Genomic DNA, 20183 nt, shown 5'->3' with positions numbered 1-20183 from the left:
CTAATTTCATCATGAAACCTGAAGAAAAAAATGTTTTAAAGATTTTTTTAAAAGATTTTATTTATTTATTGGACAGTGAGAAAGAGCACAAGCAGGGGCAATGGCAGGCAGAGGGAGAGGAAGAAGCAGACTCCCCGCTGAGCAGGGAGCCGGACATGGGGCTCGATCCCAGAGTCTTGGGCTGAGCTGACCTGAGCTGAAGGCAGATACTTAATCAACTGAGGCACTCCAAAACCCAAGTAAAATATTAAAAATTCCAACCTAACAATATTGAAAAGGGATAATGTATCAACACACCATAACCGGAACTAGACTCCAGAATTCAGTCAGTCAATAAACAGAATTCAACCCAGTAACGGAACAATGGAGAAAAAAATCATATTGACATATGATTATGTCAATAAATGCAGAAAGAATAATTCCTGAGAAAAATTTTAGCAGTTATGTAAAATAGAACTGCCTCTCTGTGAAAAATATTTATATAAACTTTAAAAAACACACTTCAAAAAAAAAGATTTTATTTATTTGAGAGACAGCGAGAGCAAGCAGGAGGAGGGAGAGGGACCAGCAGACTCTGCACTGAGTGCTGAGCCCGACGGGAGGCTGGATCTCAGGACCTCAAGACCATGAGCTGAAATCCAGAGTCTGACACTCAACAGGCTGCACCACCCAGGTGCCCCCAAAACACACCCTTGGGGAACATGGCTGGCTTAGTTAGTTGATTGAAAGATCATGCAACTCTTTTTTTCTTTCTTTTTTTTTTTTTTAGATTTTATTTGTTTATTTGACAGAGAGAGGGATCACAAGTAGACAGAGAAGCAGGCAGAGAGAGAGGGAGAAGCAGGCTCCCTGCTGAGCAGAGAGCCCGATGTGGGGCTCGATCCCAGGATCCTGAGACCACGACCTGAGCCGAAGGCAGAGGCTTAACCCACTGAGCCCCCCAGGCACCCCAGATCATGCAACTCTTAATTCTGAGTTTGAGCCCCACACTGGGTGTAGAGATTATATACATACATACATACTACATACATAAACTTTTTAAAAAATTTAAAAACGTACTCTTATTTGAGTGGAGATATCCTTATTCTTAGGAGACATATGCTCAATTATTCACAGGTACAGTCATGATACCTAAAACATGCATTCCAATACCTCCAATACATAGTACAGAGAGAAATAAAATAGATATGGCAAAATCTTATCAGTTGGTGATCTATGTAAATATCCTTTTCATTGTGAGGCTCTTTCAATAGTAATGAATTTTACTTTTTTTTTTTTTTTTTTTTTTTTAAAGCAGGCTCCATGTCCAACATGGGCTTGAACTCATGACCCTGAGGTCAAGAGTTTTGTGCTCTACCAACACAGACAGCCAGGTGCTCCAAATTTTACTTTTTTTTTTTAAGATTTAATTTACTTATTTGACAGTGAGAGAGATCACAAATAGACAGAGATGCAGGCAGAGAGAGAAGGGGAAGCAGGCGCCCTGCCGAGCAGAGAGCCCGATGCGGGGGCTCGATCCCAGGACCCTGAGATCATGACCTGAGCTGAAGGCAGAGGCTTAACCCATTGAGCCACCCAGGCAGACCCTAAATTTAGAGCAAGAAGAACCAACTGCCTTTATTGCGCGAGTGTCCTGGGGTTGTTTTTTTTTTTTAAAGATTTTATTTATTTATTTGACAGAGAGAAATCACAAGTAGGCAGAGAGGCAGGCAGAGAGAGAGAGAGGGAAGCAGGCTCCCTGCTGAGCAGAGAGCCCGATGCGGGGCTCGATCCCAGGACTCTGAGATCATGACCTGAGCCGAAGGCAGCGGCTTAACCCACTGAGCCACCCAGGCGCCCCTGTCCTGGGGTTTTTAATTTTAGTCTTTTTCTTATAGATATAACGAACTTTTGGTATCTTGCCTTTAAGATATGCTAGGATGTGGATTTTGCCTAGATTCACTACATTTTCATTCCTTTGTCCTTTTTGGAAGAAATATTGGGAGACAAATCACAGAAGGTCATAACTGCTTTTACCCGTAGAGCTAATAATGCTCCATAAGCTGTTCTAGGTCATTGAAAATGAAGGAAAACTTTCTAATTCTCTTGTAATTTTTATGAAAAAAATTTAAAATCAAACCTGATACGAGACATTTAAAGAAAATATGGGCCAAAATCACTTACAAATGTCAAGAGAAAACATATAAAGTATTAGCAGAGAAGAATCCAAGCAAACAGGAGCTCAGGGATACTTCCACAACACAAAACACACACACACACACACACACACACACACCCTTAGTTCTAAAGCTGGTTTATTACATGGGGAAACACTCCAGACATTTCTGCCAAGATCAAGAACAAATCAAGGAACCTGACTGTCCCTGCAACTATTCAAGACTGTAGTAAAGATATCAGCCATTCAATTAGACAAGATAAATCAAAGGTAAGAAGGAGGTAAAGAAGAAATAAAATTACCCAAAAAAAGGAAATAAAATTATCACTATATCACAGATGACATAGCAGTACACCAGGATATAAAGTCAACTTACTAAAATCAAGGGTACCAATCTAAAACCAAAATTAAGAAAGAAATGCCATCTACAATTGTATTAAAAAGAATAAAATACGTAGGAATAAACTGAACAAAAGAAGCCTGAGATCTATACACTGACAACTTCAAAATATTGTGGAAAGAAATTAAATACCTAAATAACAGGCGAGACCTTTCAGGTTCATGAAAGGCAATGCTGTTAAGATTATAATGTTTCGGGGCGCCTGGGTGGCTCAGTAGGTTAAAGCCTCTGCCTTCGGCTCAGGTCATGATCCCAGGGTCCTGGGATCGAGCCCCACGTCGGGCTCTCTGCTCTGTGGGGAGCCTGCTTCCTCCTCTCTCTCTCTCTCTGCCTGCCTCTCTGCCTACTTGTGATCTCTGTCTGTCAAATAAATAAAACCTTTAAAAAAAAAAAAGATTATACTGTTTCACAGACTGATCAACAGATGCAATGCGATCCATATCAAAATGGCAACTGCTTTTGTTGCTAAAAATGACAAGCTGATCATTATGGAAATAGAGGAGACTCCAAAAGGCCAAAATGATCTTGAAAAAAAAAAGAAAAGAAAAGAACAAAGTAACAGTACCCACACTTCCTGATTTCAAAACTTACTACTATGCTACAATGAATCAAGACAGTGTAGTGCTGGCATAAAGACAGATATATAGATCAATGGAATAGAATTCAGATAATAAAATCTCCATTTATGATCAATTCATTACTGAAAAGGGAGCCAACAAAATTCAGTGAAGTCTTTTTAGCAACAATGAAGGAATAAGTGGATATTCATGTACAAAAGAATGAAGTTGGAACTTGGCACCCTACAGCACATATGAAAATTAACTCAAAATGAATCAAAGGCCTAAATGTCAGAGCTAAAACTGGGAACTTCTTAGAAAAATACATAGCAGTAACTTTTTGAGACCTTGGATTATACAATGATTTCCCAAGTTTGATACCAAAATCAAAGCAAAAATAATAATGGAATAGAATGCTACTCAGCCACAATAAAAGAATGAAGTTGATATTACATTGATGAATCTCAAAAGCATAAGAAACCATTCACACAAGTCTTCATGTGTATGATTCCATGTATATAAAATACTCCTGATAGTCAAATCTACAGACAGAAAGCAGACTGTGAGACTAGGTAGACTATGAGAGTAGGGTGTACAGAGTGACTGCTAATGGGTATCAGATTTCTTTTTGGGGTGATGGAATTACATACTGGTGATGGCTGCACAAAATTGTGATTATATTAAAACCCTGACTTGTTCACTTTATTTTTTTTAAAGATGTATGTATGTATGTATGTATGTATGTATTTATATGAGAAGGAGAGAAAAAGAAAGAGTGCCCATGAGCAGGGGGAAGGGCAGAGGGAAAGAATCTCAAGCAGACTCCCTGCTGTGTGGAGTCCCATGTAGGGCTCGATTTCATTATGCTGAGATCATAACTTGAGCCAGTATCAAGAGTTGGACAGATGCTCAACCGACTAAGCCACCCAGGTGCCCCGGACTTGTTCAATTTTAAAGAATGATTTTGTTATATAAGTTATATACCAGTAAACCTGTTGAAAAAATTAAGAGTCTTCTTATTGTAAGACCATAACTAGGTAAAGGACAAAACAGTAGATAAAATATGATTTATGACAGTAAGAACAAGATTAAATTTTTTAAAAGATTTTATTTATTTATTTGATACAGAGAGATCACAAGTAGACAGAGAGGCAGGAAGAGAGAGAGGAGGAAGCAGGCTCCCTGATGAGCAGAGAGCACGATGTGGGGCTTGATCCCAGGACCCTGAGATCATGACCTGAGTTGAAGGCAGAGGCTTAACCCACTGAGCCACCCAGGCGCCCCAAGATTAAATATTTAGGAAAAAAAAGTTAGTAAGAAATATGTAAAACCCATTTCAGAAAAATTTTAAACACTCCTGAAAGACATACAAGTAGCCTCAAACACATGGAGAAACAACCCCTTCTTGGATAGGAAGACTTAACGTTATAAATTAAGAGACTTAACAGCTATAAATTGGAAGACTTAATGTTATAAATTAAGAGACTTAACAGCTATAAATTAAGAACTTAAGAGTTCTTCTTAAATTAATTTGTAAATGTAATGCAATTCAAATAAGATACCAGTAAGCATTCCATGGAGTTAGAAAAATTAATAATCAATAATCAAGTTCACATGGAAAAACAAACACTGAAAAATTAGAAAAGAAAAATACTGAAAATCTAAAATGGGGGACAGGACTAGCCATAACATACATTGAAAATGTGCTACAATGTAACCATAATAAAAGCAATGTGTTAGTTATGGATGGATATAGAAATAAAACAGTAGAACAGAACAGAAAGCCCAGAAATAGACCCAAGAATATAAGGAAATTTATTATATGATGAAGATAGCATTTCAAATGAAGGGAGGAAAGATGGATGTTTAAATTAATGGTGTTGGGACAACTGGGATAGCCATGTGGGAGAAGATTTCATTAGATCTATACCTTTATATACAAGAACAAACTCCAAATGGGTTAGGGATTTAAATGTAAAAAATAAAATCTTTCACGTGATGGAAGAAAAGATGTATATTTATCTTTAACCTTGTGATAGCTTCTAACCAAGACACAAAATTCAGAGATAATAAGAATGATGAATTTGATTATAGTAAAAAATAAATAAACTGACATAATCAAAGTAACAACAACAAAAAAGAACAATTGAGAAACTGGGAGAAAATATTTGCAACATACACTTCAGACAAATGGCTAGTACTCCTAATATCTAAAAACACCCTTAAAAATTGAAGGACAAATGATAAAAAGCCAAATAGAAAAATAGGGGAGAGACACAACCCCAAAAACTCATGAAATAGAAAGGAATGGCTGTTAAACATATGAAAAAATTTTTCACTCACTCATAAAGAAAATGCAAATTGAAAAGAGATACCACTTCTCACCTATTAGATTTGTAAAAAATTAAAAGTATAATAATACATTTAGTTGTTGAGTTTTTATTGAAGAGTATTTATTTTTTTTAATATTTTATTTATTTATTTGACAGAAAGAGAGAGAGCGTACAGCAGAGGGAGAGGGAAGCTGACTCCCCGCTGAGCAAGGAGTCTAATGTGGACTCAACTACAGGACACTGGGATCATGACCTGAGCTGAAGACAGAGGCTTAACTGACTCAGCCACCCCGGTGTCCCTATTTTTAAAGATTTTATTTATTTATTTGACAGAGAGAGAGAGAGATTGAAACCACAAGCAGGGGGGAGTGGCAAAGGGAAAGGGAGAGCAGGGAGCCTGACACAGGGCATGATCTCAGGACCCTGAACCAAAGACAGATGCTTAACAAACTGAGCCGCCCAGATGTCCCCCAAGCCTCAAGAACTCTACCTAATTTCCATGAGTTTTACACTGTTGTATCTTGCTCTTCACCCAATCCTAATCACATTGAAAGACAGGCCTTAAACCAAACTTTCAATTGTCAATAACATCAATCCTGGCATTTCTCCCTTTGAGACACTACCAAAGCTAGCTAGCTAGCTATTTATTTATCTACTTATTTATTTATTTTAAAGATTTTATTTACTTACTTGACAGAGATCACAAGTAGGCAGAGAGGCAGGCTTCCCACCAAGCAGAGAACCCAATGCAGGGCTCGATCCCAGGACCCAAGACCATGATCTGAGCCGAAGACAGAGGCTTTAACCACTGAGCCACCCAGGCACCCCTATTTATTTTTTTAAAAAGATTTTATTTATTTATTTGACAGAGAGATCATAAGTAGGCAGATAGGCAGGCAGAGAGAGAGAGGGGGAAGCAGGCTGCCCGCTGAGCAGAGAGGCCGACATGGCGCTCAATTCCAGGACCCTGAGATCATGACCTGAGCCAAAGGTAGAGGCTTAACCCACTGAACCACCCAGGTGCCCCTCTACCGAAGCTATTTAGAGGCAGTGTTGTCCTTTACCACAGTAAGCAATAAGCTCGGTTCTGTTTGTATGTTGAAAGCCAGCAATCAATATTGCCAACACATTATGTATAGAAGACTGTTGAAGTTGTCTTGCCAAAATACATATTTTAAATATATCTCATATATTTAAATTCTATATATTTAAATATATATATATTTTTAAATAATACTTTCTCTTTCTTTTTTTTTAAAGATTTTATTTATTTATTTGACAGATGGAGATCACGAGTAGGCAAAGAGGCAGACAGAGGGAGAGGGGGAAGCAGGCTCCCTTCTGAGCAGAGAGCCCGACGTGGGGCTCATCCCAGGAACCTGGGATCATGATCTGAGCCAAAGGCAGAGGCTTTAACCCACTGAGTCACCCAGGTGCCCCTTAAATATATTTTAAGTATATATTTAAATTTTTTATATATTTAAATATTCTATAATATATATAATTATATATAGACAATCTAAATCTCATTACATTTTTTTTTAAGATTTTGTTTGTTTGTTTAAGATTTTATTTATTTGTTTATTTGATAGAGACACAGCAAGAGGGGGAACACAAACAGCAGGAGAAGGAGATGGAGAAGCAGGTTTCCCGCTAACAGGGAGCCTGATCCTGGTCTGGATGCGGGGCTCGATGTCAGGCTCCATCCCAGGACCCTGGGATCATGACCTCAGCCAAAGGTAAACACTTACGACTGAGCCACCCAGGCGCCCCTCTCATCATGCTTCTTTTTTTTTTTTTTTTTTTTTAAAGATTTTATTTATTTATTTGACAGAGAGAGATCACAAGTAGGCAGAGAGGCAGGCAGAGAGAGAGGAGGAAGCAGGCTCCCTGCTGAGCAGAGAGCCAGATGCGGGACTCGATCCCAGGACCCCGAGATCATGACCTGAGCCGAAGGCAGCGGCTTAACCCACTGAGCCACCCAGGCGCATCATGCTTCTTGATCCCACTACTTATTTAGAGGATACAGAGAGGTCAGAGAACATGTTTAAGTAAATTTCAAAATGGCATCAGCAAAACAGAATGGAAGATGTTCCTTCAGCAAGTAAATGGTTAGGAACAAAAGATATGGAGAAGAAACTTAGAGATTAAAGATTTTAAAAGCACATAGAGAAATTGGAGGGAGAAAAGAGGGAAGGAACTGATCGCCATTAAAATCAGAAGAGTAAGTTACACTTAGCAGGGGGAGAAGATTGTGACTGGGTGTGGACAGGTGAAGGGCTTCAGTGTGGACTAGAAAAGCTTTCCTCATTTGGAAAGACTGGCTGTGGGTTAAGCCTCTGCTTTCAGCTCAGGTCATGATCTCAGGGTCCTGGGATCGAGCCCCACATCAGGCTCTCTGCTCAGCAGGGAGCCTGCTTCCCCCCCCTCTCTGCCTGCCTCTCTGCCTACTTGTGATCTCTCTCCCTCTGTCAAATAAATAAATAAATAAATAAATCTTTAAGAATCTTTTGTACTATTATTACAATCTTTCTGTGACTTGAAATTATTTCAAAATAAGTCAAGAGAAAAAAAAAGTTTTATTTTCTGACTTGGGTGTTTACCATATTTAAGCCACTGAGTTAGACATTTGTTTAATGTGGATCTCCATATTTGACTAACATTTAAAAAATGGTTTAAAATTAAAAATTTAAAAACAGATTACATATTGATTCTAATACTTATTATTCCTAATAATTCAAATCTAATAAAACCTTATAGGAACAGATTTCTCCTAATACTGTGGTCTCTTTACTTAATCCTCTCCCCTTAGGCCTTCTAATCTGGTCTACAATGCTGCTCCCCAAACCCACCAAGCTCTCTCTGGCCCTCTTTCCACTAGTCTCTTCATCCCTTTCCTCCTCTTCCCCAGCCATCTTCTGAGTCTTCCAAGTAATTAATTTAGGATGGAACATTCTTCCCAAACAAACACATGCCTATTTCAGGTCTCCTCTCAAATGTTACCCACTCAGAAAAGTCATCTGCACCACCTTATTTAAAATGGCCCAATTTCTGGGGTGCCTGGGTGGCTCAGTGGGTTGAAGCCTCTGCCTTCGGCTCAGGTCAAGATCCGGGGGTCCTGGGATCGAGCCCTGCATGGGGCTCTATGCTTGGCGGGGAGCCTGCTTCCTCCTCTCTCTCTCTCTCTCTCTGCCTGCCTCTCTGCCTCCTTGTGATCTCTGTCTGCCAAATAAATGAATAAAATCTTTTAAAAATAAAATAAAATAAAATGGCCCAATTTCTGCTTATTTTCCATCATTCTTTTCCCAATATTATTTACCTATTTAGCTGTTTACTGTGATCCTCACCCTAGTACAATGTAAATTTCATGAGAGCAGGGACCTTATAAGTCTTATTCACTATCACTGCATTGACACGTGTGTGCGTGTGCACGTGTGTGTGCATGTGTATGTTGTGCAAAAGGGGAGATAGAGAGCAGTAGAATCCCATGTATAGATAATATATTGCAAAGTGAAAAATAAGATTCCCTGTCAGTGAAAATGAGTTTAAAATATAAGAGAAGTAAGATGAATGGCAAATGGCATGAAGTTGAAGTTTCCTCAGTAGCTCATGTTGAGACCTTGATTTCCTCTCCAGGTCACAAGCCCATGGTCTACAAGTCTAGGAGGGCTTTACAAATACCACAGGGATGTACTCCTCCCTCTTAACCACACAGGCTGCTACCAGCCCTGATGGTTTTCCTTTGCCTTCCTTCCCCTCCTTACCTGTGTACTGTCTTTGTGTTTCTTCCCTCAAAATCATACAGGGCTCTTTTCCTTGCTCCAATAAGTCAACCACATCAGGCTTAGAAACAGAATGTCCTGCTTACAAGAAAAAAAAAAAAGCCACGTGGTACAGAAATGAAAGCAGAACTCACAAAATCTTTAGCTTTACTTAAATTTATAATGAAATCAAGGTTGTTACTGCTACAGACTTCAGATAATAGAAGGATGAGATGATTTAAGAAACCACATTGGTATGATAAAATTTTATTTTAATTTAAACTCATATAGATTCTTCTTAAGAGAAAATTGAACAAAGTGATTGAAAAGGTTAACAATGTTTGAGGATACTCATTGGAGCTAAGGGCCTATGCACCAATTTTCTCCTCTAATATCTACCAACCTTGTGACTTTGAGGAACTCATTTCAACACACTCTTCCCCAGTGCTGGCAAGTAAAATGGGTGTGATACTACTATTATTGCATGGTTGTTTGATGATTAAATTCGTCTGCATGTATACATATTCCCCGCCCCACTCTTTAGTATGAGTGTCATAATTGGGAAATAATGCCAATTATAATAATATTATTTCCTTAAGAGAAATTCACTTACAAAATATTCATTCAATTACAGATGTATGCCATGAATTGTAACTTTCAGCCGTAAATCATACAAAATTAGTTGTAGGAAATGAAATGTGTACTCTTCAGTTTTAAATGAATACTGTTTATCCAGTCCACCACTACAGAAGCTACAGAGCTCTTCTCATAGCTATAGTCAATCACAAGTCTATGCCTAATTATTGCCCTGTAAGTGGATCAGAGGATGACACAGCAAATCAGCCTGAACACAATGGTAAGCCAGGCTTCCTGGACAAAAGCTATATATGGAATAAATATAAGGAATTGTTGTCCAGCCCCACAGGAAGAAAGGAAGGGCCAGAGGGAGATGTGAGTATCACTAAAAGAGGAAATGACCATGGTTGGTGGCAGAGGCCCTGACAAACAGACCTCAAACCTTCCTCTGGGAACAAGTAAAAGAAATTCAGCTTACATCTTGAAAGACAGCTTTGAAATTCCGTGTTGAAAGTCAACATACCACAGAGCACATTCTAAATTTCTCGTGGCAAACAAACTTACCCAATGAGACCAAGTTTCTATAGTTCTCCAACATCACATCCCTGTACAAGTCCCTCTGAATAGGGTCCAGGTACTCCCACTCCTGCCGAGAGAAGTCTATGGCCACATCCCTGAATGTCACTAATTCCTGAAACTGCAAACCCATGTAATATGAAACTGAAAACACATTTTCAAGATGGTAAAGACAGGAGATTATAGGAGTGAATTAAAGAAAGGGAGTGATATAGTACAAGTGGGCTAGAAAATCAAAGCCCAATGTCCACATATTCCTGAAGAATCCAATTACTACAGACAAATCTTTATAGATTGTGGGCTATCACAAAAACTCAGACCTACTGGGGAATGGATGAAATTAAAGATTTTTTTCCCCAGTCAATAAAGTATAATGCACAGTCATATAATCAGCCAGTTGCATGATGTATATATTTTCAAAAACTGTGAGGTTCTAAATTATTTTCCCTTTGGAGTTAAACATATTGAAAAAAGTCTGACAGTTCTACAAGCACTGAGTTCATCCTTTGCCAGGACTTATCATAAGCATTTTTCTTTGTTTTTGACAGATAAATTTTGGCTGTGTCACAATCCATTTTATTATAGAAATCTCAGACTTAATCCATTCTTAACATGGATATACTTCAGTTAGAAAAAATTTCAAAGGTTTTCATCTATTCTGGAAATCAACACATTTGCACTCCTTAGGATAATATTCTCATTCATAATCATCTTTCATCAGTTACTCAACATTTTTCTAACTGTATACTGATGAAGATGAGCCGTAATCAAAGAGATGTCACCCAAATTCAACAGATCACATTCAACCACAAAATAGATATATTTGTCTCTCAATAATTCCTTAGCAAGATGCATGACACAAATGTTTCCAATCATTCTACAATGCTCAAGAACATGAGATACCATCACATACCAAGACTGAGACCAACTGATACCAATATCCATATCTCATCTGCCTAGAAAATTCAGGTCTGTGGAGAATTTGAAAGTCTATCTGTGGTAATTAAATGGGATCAACACCTCTAATTCATCAAACCAGAGACCTATAAAGGAAATTCAAATATTTCCTTCATGGGACTTCACTTCTTTACTGGTCCATCATAGCCTTTGATTGAAGAATAAGCATAGAGATGGACTGAGTAAATTGGATAATAAATACAAAAACTGGACAACAAACATTCATTCATTGGGAGGAAATTGAGCTATTTGCTATTTTTTTTTTTAAATTTTAGGACAAACTGTAGAGCAGATAACTGAATGAGGCCCTTTTAAGTAGGAAGCTTTGGCTTAACTAATCAAAAACCCACACAGACTAAAATCACAATATTGCAAGAAGACAGAAATAACCAACTTACACAGGTCATGGTTTTAGAAATGTCAGACCTGATCACTGCTCCTTGGTGTTCCTCCATTGAAAAGTAATCAAATTTCAGAAAATCCAGAGCTGAGAGAAGAAAAAAAGTTTTAGTGTTCCCAATATGACTTAATTCAATAAAATGTTTTTGTTCCCCCATTCTTCTAAAATTAGCCCCCACTACTGCACACACAATTTAGGCAAAAACAGAAGATGATGTAAGGTCTTTCCCAAGTCCCAGGTCACCAGACTACACAAAGGTGGTTGTAAAGTCATTTCTGGCATTGAAGCCAGACCCAAATACAGGAGCAGGAGACCGACTGGACAAGATCCCATGTTGGGAAAGCTTATTTAGTCCTGAGGTTGAGCTGCTCAGTCTTTCCATGGGTGGATTCACCTGCCTTCACTCCCACCTTCCAAGGCTGATAGAGGCCTCATCATCCAAACCAGAGGTGCTTTTAGGGCCTCAAGGTCCACTGCAGTTGGTCAATATATGGGAAATGAACACAAAGAAGGAACTGCCTAGGCCTACATTCTGTGTTTTAAGTCCAGCCAAGCTGACTACATAAATACTAAATATTCAGGCAATAGAATACAAAGCAGCCATTAAATGCTAAATAGGAAAATATATTTAAGGACATGGAAAATATTACAGACACACTATTGATAGAAAAATAAGATAAAAAAACAGGAGTACAACATGATTAGATCATTAAAAGAGAGAGACATTAAGGGACAGGGAATAGGATTTCCATTGAAAGGGTTGGTAATTTATCCATTTTATTACATTATTCAATCCTATGTTACTATCACTTTGTTTTATAGGTGTAATCTTGGTTTTCTTTTTGTTTTAAATATACTTCATAATTATTTTAACAGTGGCCATACATTAACTTAAAAAGCTATACATATACTTATGTATGTGTTAGAAGCTATTATCCAAGAAGTAGAGACTTCACTTAATTTAATTTTTAAAAAAGATTTTATTTATTTATTAGAGAGAGAGAGCACAAGTAGAGTGGTAGACAGAGGGAGAGGGACACGCAGGCTCTCCACTGAGCAGAGAGCCCAATATAGAACTCAATCCCAGGACCCTGGGATCATAACCTGAGCCAAAGGCAGATGCTTAACCAACTGAGCCACCCAGGTGCCTCAAAACTTCATTTAATTTTAAAACACTCTCTTCTTGAGCTTGGAGAAAAGCTCTGAGTACTCTAAAATCTTCTTGACCCCAGGGAGGTTTTTTTCCTTGACATTTAGCCACAATGTCTTCCAGACAACTGCCCAATCAACTTACTATATTAGTCTCACTTTGCATCTAAACATCAGTTGAGAAAAAAGAAGCAGGAGGCAAAAGCTTACACAATAAATCCCACTTATCTCCAGAGAGATTTCAGGACTCAGAATAACTTGTTCAAACTCTATAGTAATGGCCAGAATCCAACCAATGTCACTTTGCTATGAATTCCCAAAGTAGGTCACCTGACTCTCTTTAGTGGTCTTCACAATACATTGATTTATACTTAACTCCTATTCGTAGTTTATATCCTGCTGGATTATTGGCATTTAAAAGTAACAGCTAGGGATGCCTGGGTGGCGCAGTTGGTTGGACGACTGCCTCCGGCTCAGGGCGTGATCCTGGAGTCCTGGGATCGAGTCCCACATCAGGCTCCCAGCTCCATGGGGAGTCTGCTTAGCTCTCTGACCTTCTCCTCGCTCATGCTCTCTCTCACTGTCTCTCTCTCAAATAAATAAATAAAATCTTTTTTTTTTTTTTAAGATTTTATTTATTTATTTGAGAGAGAGAGACAGTGAGAGAGCATGAGCGAGGAGAAGGTCAGAGAGCGAAGCAGACTCCCCATGGAGCTGGGAGCCTGATGTGGGACTCGATCCCAGGACTCCAGGATCACGCCCTGAGCCGGAGGCAGTCGTCCAACCAACTGCGCCACCCAGGCATCCCAAATAAAATCTTTAAAAAAAAAAAAAAAAAAAAAAAGTAACAGCTAAAGGGGCACCCAGGTGGTTTAGTAGATTAAGTGTCTGACTCTAAATTTCAGGTTAGGTCATGATCTCCAGGTCACGAGATTGAACTCTGTCACAGGCTCTGTGCTGAGTGTGAAGCCTGCTGAAGATTCTCTCTCTTTGGGACGCCTGGGTGGCTCAGTTGGTTAAGCAGTTGCCTTCGGCTCAGGTCATGATCCCAGCGTCCTGCGATGGAATCCCACATCGGGCTCCTTGCTTGGCAGGGAGCCTGCTTCTCCCTCTGCCTCTGCCTGCCATTCTGTCTGCCTATGCTTGCTCGCTCTCCCTCTCTCTCTCTGACAAAAAAAAAAAAAAAAAAAGATTCTCTCTCTTTCTATGTGTCCCCCGACTCTCGCCCCCACTCAGTACATTCACTCTCTTTAAAAAAAAAAAAAAAGTGAGGGGGAGCACCTGGGTGGCTCAGTCAGTTAAGCAGTTGCCTTTGGCTCGGGTCATGATCCCAGGGTCCTGGGATCAAGTTCCGTATCAGGCTCCCTGCTCAGCAGAGAGCCTGCTTCCCCCTCTCTCTCTGCCCTCTCTGCCTGCCGCTCTGCCTACTTGTGTTCTCTCTCTGTCAAATACATAAATAAAATCTTTAAAAAAAAAAAAGAAAAAGAAGGTATAAATACATTTGGTCATTTAATCAACTCAAATGCTAATATCACAGGGTCAGAAGACAATATTGTATGTCCTTAAAATGCCTGATTTCTTATATGAAAGCCCACTATTAAAAATTTACCCTAAGGAAACAAAAATAGAGGTACCCAAGTTATATGCAGAAGAATGTTTTTCAGAGAATTTTTTATAACAAAAAACTGAAAACATGTAACAGTAATCAACATGTTAAAAAAAATTATGTTGGGGGGGCGCCTGGGTGGCTCAGTGGGTTAGGCCGCTGCCTTTGGCTCAGGTCATGATCTCAGGGTCCTGGGATCGAGTCCCGCATCGGGCTCTCTGCTCAGCAGGGAGCCTGCTTCCCTCTCTCTCTCTCTGCCTGCCTCTCCATCTACTTGTGATTTCTCTCTGTCAAATAAATAAATAAAATCTTTAAAAAAAAATTATGTTGGGGGTACCTGGGTGGTTTAGCCTATTAAAAAGCAGATTCTTGATTTCCACTCAGGTCATGATCTCATATATTTGCAAGTTCTAAATCACATGTCTATTCAATTTTAAAGGCCTCAACCTACACTAAGAAAGAGACCCATTTATTACCAGGTTTTATCACCTGTACCTAGAAAATTCCCTCCTATGCGAATGTCAGAATCTTTCCACATTTGGCCAAATGGGATCCTCATCTCTAGTTCATCAGCTATAATCCTGACATGGGAAGCTCAAATCATTTCTTTTTCTTTTTTTTTTTTAAGATTTTTAAAAAAAAATTTAAATTTTAATTTTTTAATTTTTTTAAAAATTTATTTGACAGACAGAGATCACAAGTAGGCAGAGAGGCAGGCAGAGAGAGAGAAAGGAGGAAGCAGGCTCCCTGCTGAGCAGAAAGCCCCATGCGGGGCTCGATCCCAGGATCATGACCTGAGCCCAAGGCAGAGGCTTAACCCACTGAGCCACCCAGGTGCCCCTCAAATCATTTCTTTACAGGACTTTATTTTTTTCATTCTTCCATCCCTGCTTTTAAAATATGTTGGGCTCATAAGAGATAATGAATATTCTAGCCAGTATATACATAAATCAAATAAAGGTTGGAAAAGATTGGTCACAGAAGGAGAACACGAGGTTATCTGCAACAATTGTTCACTGGTATAGAGAACCAATAATTGATTGGGATGTTTTCTGGTAGGAAGTTTCCAGATAATTACTGAAAACATTTATATCACAGGAATGAAATGAAATGTAATGAAAACATTTATTTCAATAAGAAGGGAACACCATCTTACATTATGTCACAGTTTGACATCTGCAAGAACTGATGAAAAAAGTCCTCCTTGGGGTTTCTCTACTGGAGAAAAATAGAGTATCTAAAACTGGGAAAGAAAAAGAGACCATGAGAGCAAGCACGCTTTAGTATTACTACATAGGAAATTAAATGTTTTGCTTCTACATTCCATTTTACTTTATACCTCCGACCATACAAACGCACCTAATTGCAAAAGATTAGAAGGATTTTAGATAAATTGAAACTCTTCCCCTAATCCCCAGGAAATGCAGATACTTCAGCAGTTTTCTGGCCAGTCCTTCCTTTCGGGGAAGCTGCTCGCACCTGAGACTGGGCTGTTCCTCCTCCCTTCATCCACAGCTTTCAGGATTGGAAAGGACCTACACCATCCAAACACACCTTACTCCCTGACTTTGGGGTCAGTGAGGATGAATAGGTTAGAAAGGGTGTACAGATTAGGGGCACCTGCATGGCTCAGTCAGTGGGTGTCTGGGTCTTTATTTCAGCTCAGGTCATGATTTTGGGGTCCGGGGATCGAGCCCTGTGTCCAGGTCCCTGCTCAGTGTGGTCTGCTTGTCTCTCTCTCTCCCTTTGCCCCTCCCCCTACTCTTTCTCTCTCTCTCAAATAGACAAATCTTTTTAAAAAATTTATTTATTTATTTATTTATTTATTTTCACCATAACAGTATTCATGGTTTTTGCACCACACCCAGTGCTCCATGCAATCTGTGTCCTAATACCCACCACCTGGTTCCCCCAACCTCCCACCCCTTGCTGCTTCAAACCCCTCAGATTGTTTTTCAGAGTCCATAGTCTCTCATGGTTCACCTCCCCTTCCAATTTCCCCTAACTCCCTTCTCATCTCTAAATCCCCTTGTCCTCCATGCTATTTGTTATGCTCCATAAATAAGTGAAACCATATGATAATTGACTCTCTCTGCTTGACTTATTTCACTCAGCATAATCTCTTCCAGTCCCATCCATGTTGCTACAAATCTTTTTAAAAATTAAGTAAAAGAAAAGAAAGGGTATACAGATTAGAAAATCCATAGAATTGGTCAGGTGGGGTTCAACATTCTGATTCCAGAAAAACTGACTGCTGAAATACGTTATGAAATACATTACATACAAAATGTGAAGGGAATGTAATGAAGACATGGAAAATATTCCAGAAATACTGTCAGAAAAATCAGATTATGAAACCACATTTACACTATATTATTTTTAAGATACATGCCTATTTCAATATTGAAAGGCTGACAGATCATTAGGCTCCAGTAGATAGAAGAAGTCCTGAAAGCTATACACTCATACATCAACAGTACCTGTCTTTTTCTCTTGATTTTTTTTTTCTTGGAAAATAATAATAATTGCCTACATACAAGAGACAGGTTTCTTTGCTGTTTCAATGACCTAGACATTGAAGAAAAGATATCCTTTGACATAGGCATTTCATAAAAAAGAAAGGTGAAACTCACATGGTTAATCTTAGCCAAAGTGTGTGTGTGTGTGTGTGTGTGTGTGTGTCCCAGAATACTGTTATGCAATCTGAGTTATAAAATCTCAAAATTTCACCAGGGATCAAGTAATTAGATATTTAAAAGCTGACAGAAAATACCTAAAGCAACCTCAAGAAGGTCATGCCTTAATAACCAGTTTTTAGAGATAATATACTGTTGTATTAGACTTGAACCTAAAACTTACATCTTTCTTTGAGATATAATTGACATATAACATTAGTTTCAGTTATATAGCATGATTCCATATTTGTATATATTGCAAGATGATCACCACAGTTAAGTCTAGTTAATATCCATTATCATAGTTATTTTTTTTGTGATGAAAATTTTGAAGATCTACTTTCTTAGCAACTTTCAAATATACGATACAGTATTACTAATAATAGCACTATGCTGGACATTACATACCCATGACTCATTTATAACTGAAATTTTGTACTTTTTGCCCCTCTAAATGCATTTCTCTATACCCCAACCACCTCTGGCAACTACCAATCTTTTCTCCGTATCTGAGTTCGGCTTTTTGTAAAAAAATTTATTTATTTGAGAGACAATGAGAGTGACAGAGAAAGAGAGAGAGAGAGCATGAGCACAGAGGGAGAGGGAGAAGCAAACTCCCTGCTGAGCAGTGATCTTGATAGGGGGCTCGATCCTAGGGCCCTGAGATCATGACCTGAGTGAGCCAAAGGCAGCCACTTAACCAACTGAGCCACCCAGGTGCTCCAGCTTTTTTTTTTTTTTTTTTTTTTTAGGGGTTGGAGGATTAAATTCTGCATATAAATTGCTACTTGCCTTTCTCTAACTTACATCGTTTAGGGTAACATACACTCATGCTGTTGCAAATAGCAAAATCCTCTTTTGAATGGCTGAATATTTCCCTGTGTATGTATCATATTTTTCTTTCGATCTTGGTAAGAATTTAAGCATATGAAGTTATTGATTCAATGACCATGTTGTAAATTAAAATGTATACGCTTATGAACATTTGTTATGTTCTGAGTGGAAATTGTTTTCCAAAATGTTCACAGTTCATTCTTTTACTATTTTTTTTTAAAGATTTTATTTATTTGACACAGAGAAAGAGATCACAAGTAGGCAGAGAGGCAGGCAGAGAGAGGGGGGGAAGCAGGCTCCGTGCTGAGCAGAAAGCCTGATGTGGGGCTCAATCCCAGGACTCTGAGATCATGACCTGAGCCGAAGGCAAAGGCTTAACCCTCTGGAGCCACCAAGGTGCCCCCAGTTCATTCTTTTAAACAGTATTTACTTGGCCTTGGAGAAGTACATTAAATTTGGATTGTTCTACTAAACATTTCTTATTTTCTTCAGCTACCAAGTAATACAACATTCTCTGATTTTTATGTATACTCATTACTGGATTACTGCCTAAAAAGATGGGTAAACTCTCTGAGAATAGTCTTACAATATTGATGCTGATTTCACTGCTATATCCTTCTGCAAGTTTTCTTCAAAGAGCTATTTCCCACCCTGTTAGTCACATCCTCCAGGAAGCTGCTGAATTAGCCTATTAGTTTCGCTTACATTAACATCATAAGAATAAAACCGGTAATGTAGGAGTTACCATGTGATCCAGTAATTCTACCCTTACGTAGGTATTTCAGGAGAGAAAATACACATTCACCCCCCCCAAAAAAACCCAAAACAACGTGTACGCAAATGTTTGTATTACAACAGCCCCAGAGTGGAAGAAACCCCAATGTCCATAAACAGATAAAGAAAATGTGGTATATGCATGCAAGGGAATATTATGCAGCCATAAAAATGAGGGTTATTTTGATTCAAGTTATAACGTGTATGAATCTTGAAGACATTATGCTAAGGGAAATCAGCTAGTCACAAAAGGACAAACAGTGTATGATTCCTCTTCTCTGAGAGTCTTAGAATAATCAAACTCAGAGAGACAGAAAGTGGGTGCCAGGGATGGGGAGGGGGGAGGAGGGGAATGGGAAGTGTTTAATGGGTATAGTTTCAGTTGGAGAAGATGAAGTTCTGAAGATGAATGGTGGTGACGGTGGCAGAACAATGTGAATATACTTAATGCTACTTAACTATGCCCTTAAAAATGGTTAAAATGTTGGGGCACCTGGGTACCTCAGTTGGCTAAGCTTCTGATTGTTGATTTCAGCTCAGGTCATGATCTCAGGGTTGTGAGATGAAGCCCCACAGCAGGCTCCGTGGTGAGCGAGGAACCTGCTTAAGATCCTCTCTCCCTCCTCCCCCCTCTAAAAAAAAAAGGTTAAAATGCCAAATTTTGTTATGCATACTTTACCACATAAAAAAACAAATGAAGTACTTATATATAATTAATGGTGGTGCTTTGATAGGGGTGCTGGTTATACAACCCTGTGACTACATTAAAAGCTACTAAATTACATACTTTAAAAAGATGTATTTTATTTTATTTTTTAAAGATTTTATTTATTTATTTGACAGAGAGATCACAAGTAGGCAGACAGGCAGGCAGAGAGAGAGGAGGAAGCAGGCTCCCTGCTGAGCAGAGAGCCCGATGAGGGGCTCGATCCCAGGACCCTGGGATCATGACCTCAGCCAAAGGCAGAGGCTTTAACCCAGTGAGCCACCCAGGCGCCCCTCAAGACTATATTTCTTATTAATAAAATACTAAGAGTATCTAGGAAAAAAGAAGAGGAAATTTACCTTCTCCCAACTGCAGCAGCAAAAAAAAAGACATTTTTTTCAAAAAATCTAATCTGATCAGGTACCTCATAAAGTGAGAATGAGAGGTTCAATACTTTTAATCCACGAAAGAAAAAGTAAAATTATTAGTTCTTTTCTCTTATTACAGACCATACTTGGAAATGTTATTTAGAAAAGACCTAAAAAAATCAGTTGTTATTGGAAAGTTTTGTAAAACCAATCTTAAATCTCTTTTTAAAACTCTAACTCTGGGGGTGCCTGGCTGGCTCAGTTGGTAGAGCACAGGACTTTTTTACTTTTTTTTAAGAGAAAGAGAGAGAGGAGACAGAAAAGAGAGCAGAAAATGGGGTAGGGGTGGAGGGAGA

At 38.8% G+C, this 20183-nt stretch overlaps 1 protein-coding gene across 8 annotated transcripts in view; it reads right to left on the bottom strand.

Moving 5' to 3' along the window:
* The window catches only part of LOC122911598 (zinc finger protein 573), a 69441-nt gene that overhangs the window by 10315 nt on the left and 38943 nt on the right, over positions 1 to 20183 (bottom strand). For 2 of the 8 annotated variants that reach the window (XM_044256443.1, XM_044256442.1), the window contains exons 2-5: positions 15627 to 15713; positions 11714 to 11802; positions 10347 to 10479; positions 9210 to 9308 (exon numbers count right to left, since the gene is read on the bottom strand). The exons of 1 other annotated variant lie outside the window; for it this stretch is intronic. In XM_044256443.1, coding sequence (XP_044112378.1) covers positions 9210 to 9308; positions 10347 to 10479; positions 11714 to 11770 — 289 coding nt within the window. In that variant the 5' untranslated portion in view covers positions 11771 to 11802; positions 15627 to 15713. Of the gene's footprint in view, positions 1 to 9209; positions 9309 to 10346; positions 10480 to 11713; positions 11803 to 15626; positions 15714 to 20183 lie in introns of those variants that run through there. 5 more of the 8 variants (XM_044256445.1, XM_044256446.1, XM_044256444.1 and 2 more) reach the window with 5 other exon arrangements.

This window comes from Neovison vison, chromosome 7, assembly GCF_020171115.1.
Source record: "Neovison vison isolate M4711 chromosome 7, ASM_NN_V1, whole genome shotgun sequence".
NCBI lineage: Eukaryota > Metazoa > Chordata > Mammalia > Carnivora > Mustelidae > Neogale > Neogale vison.
Note: the sequence above shows the minus strand (reverse complement) of the source record. Positions and strands in the feature narration are given on the sequence as shown.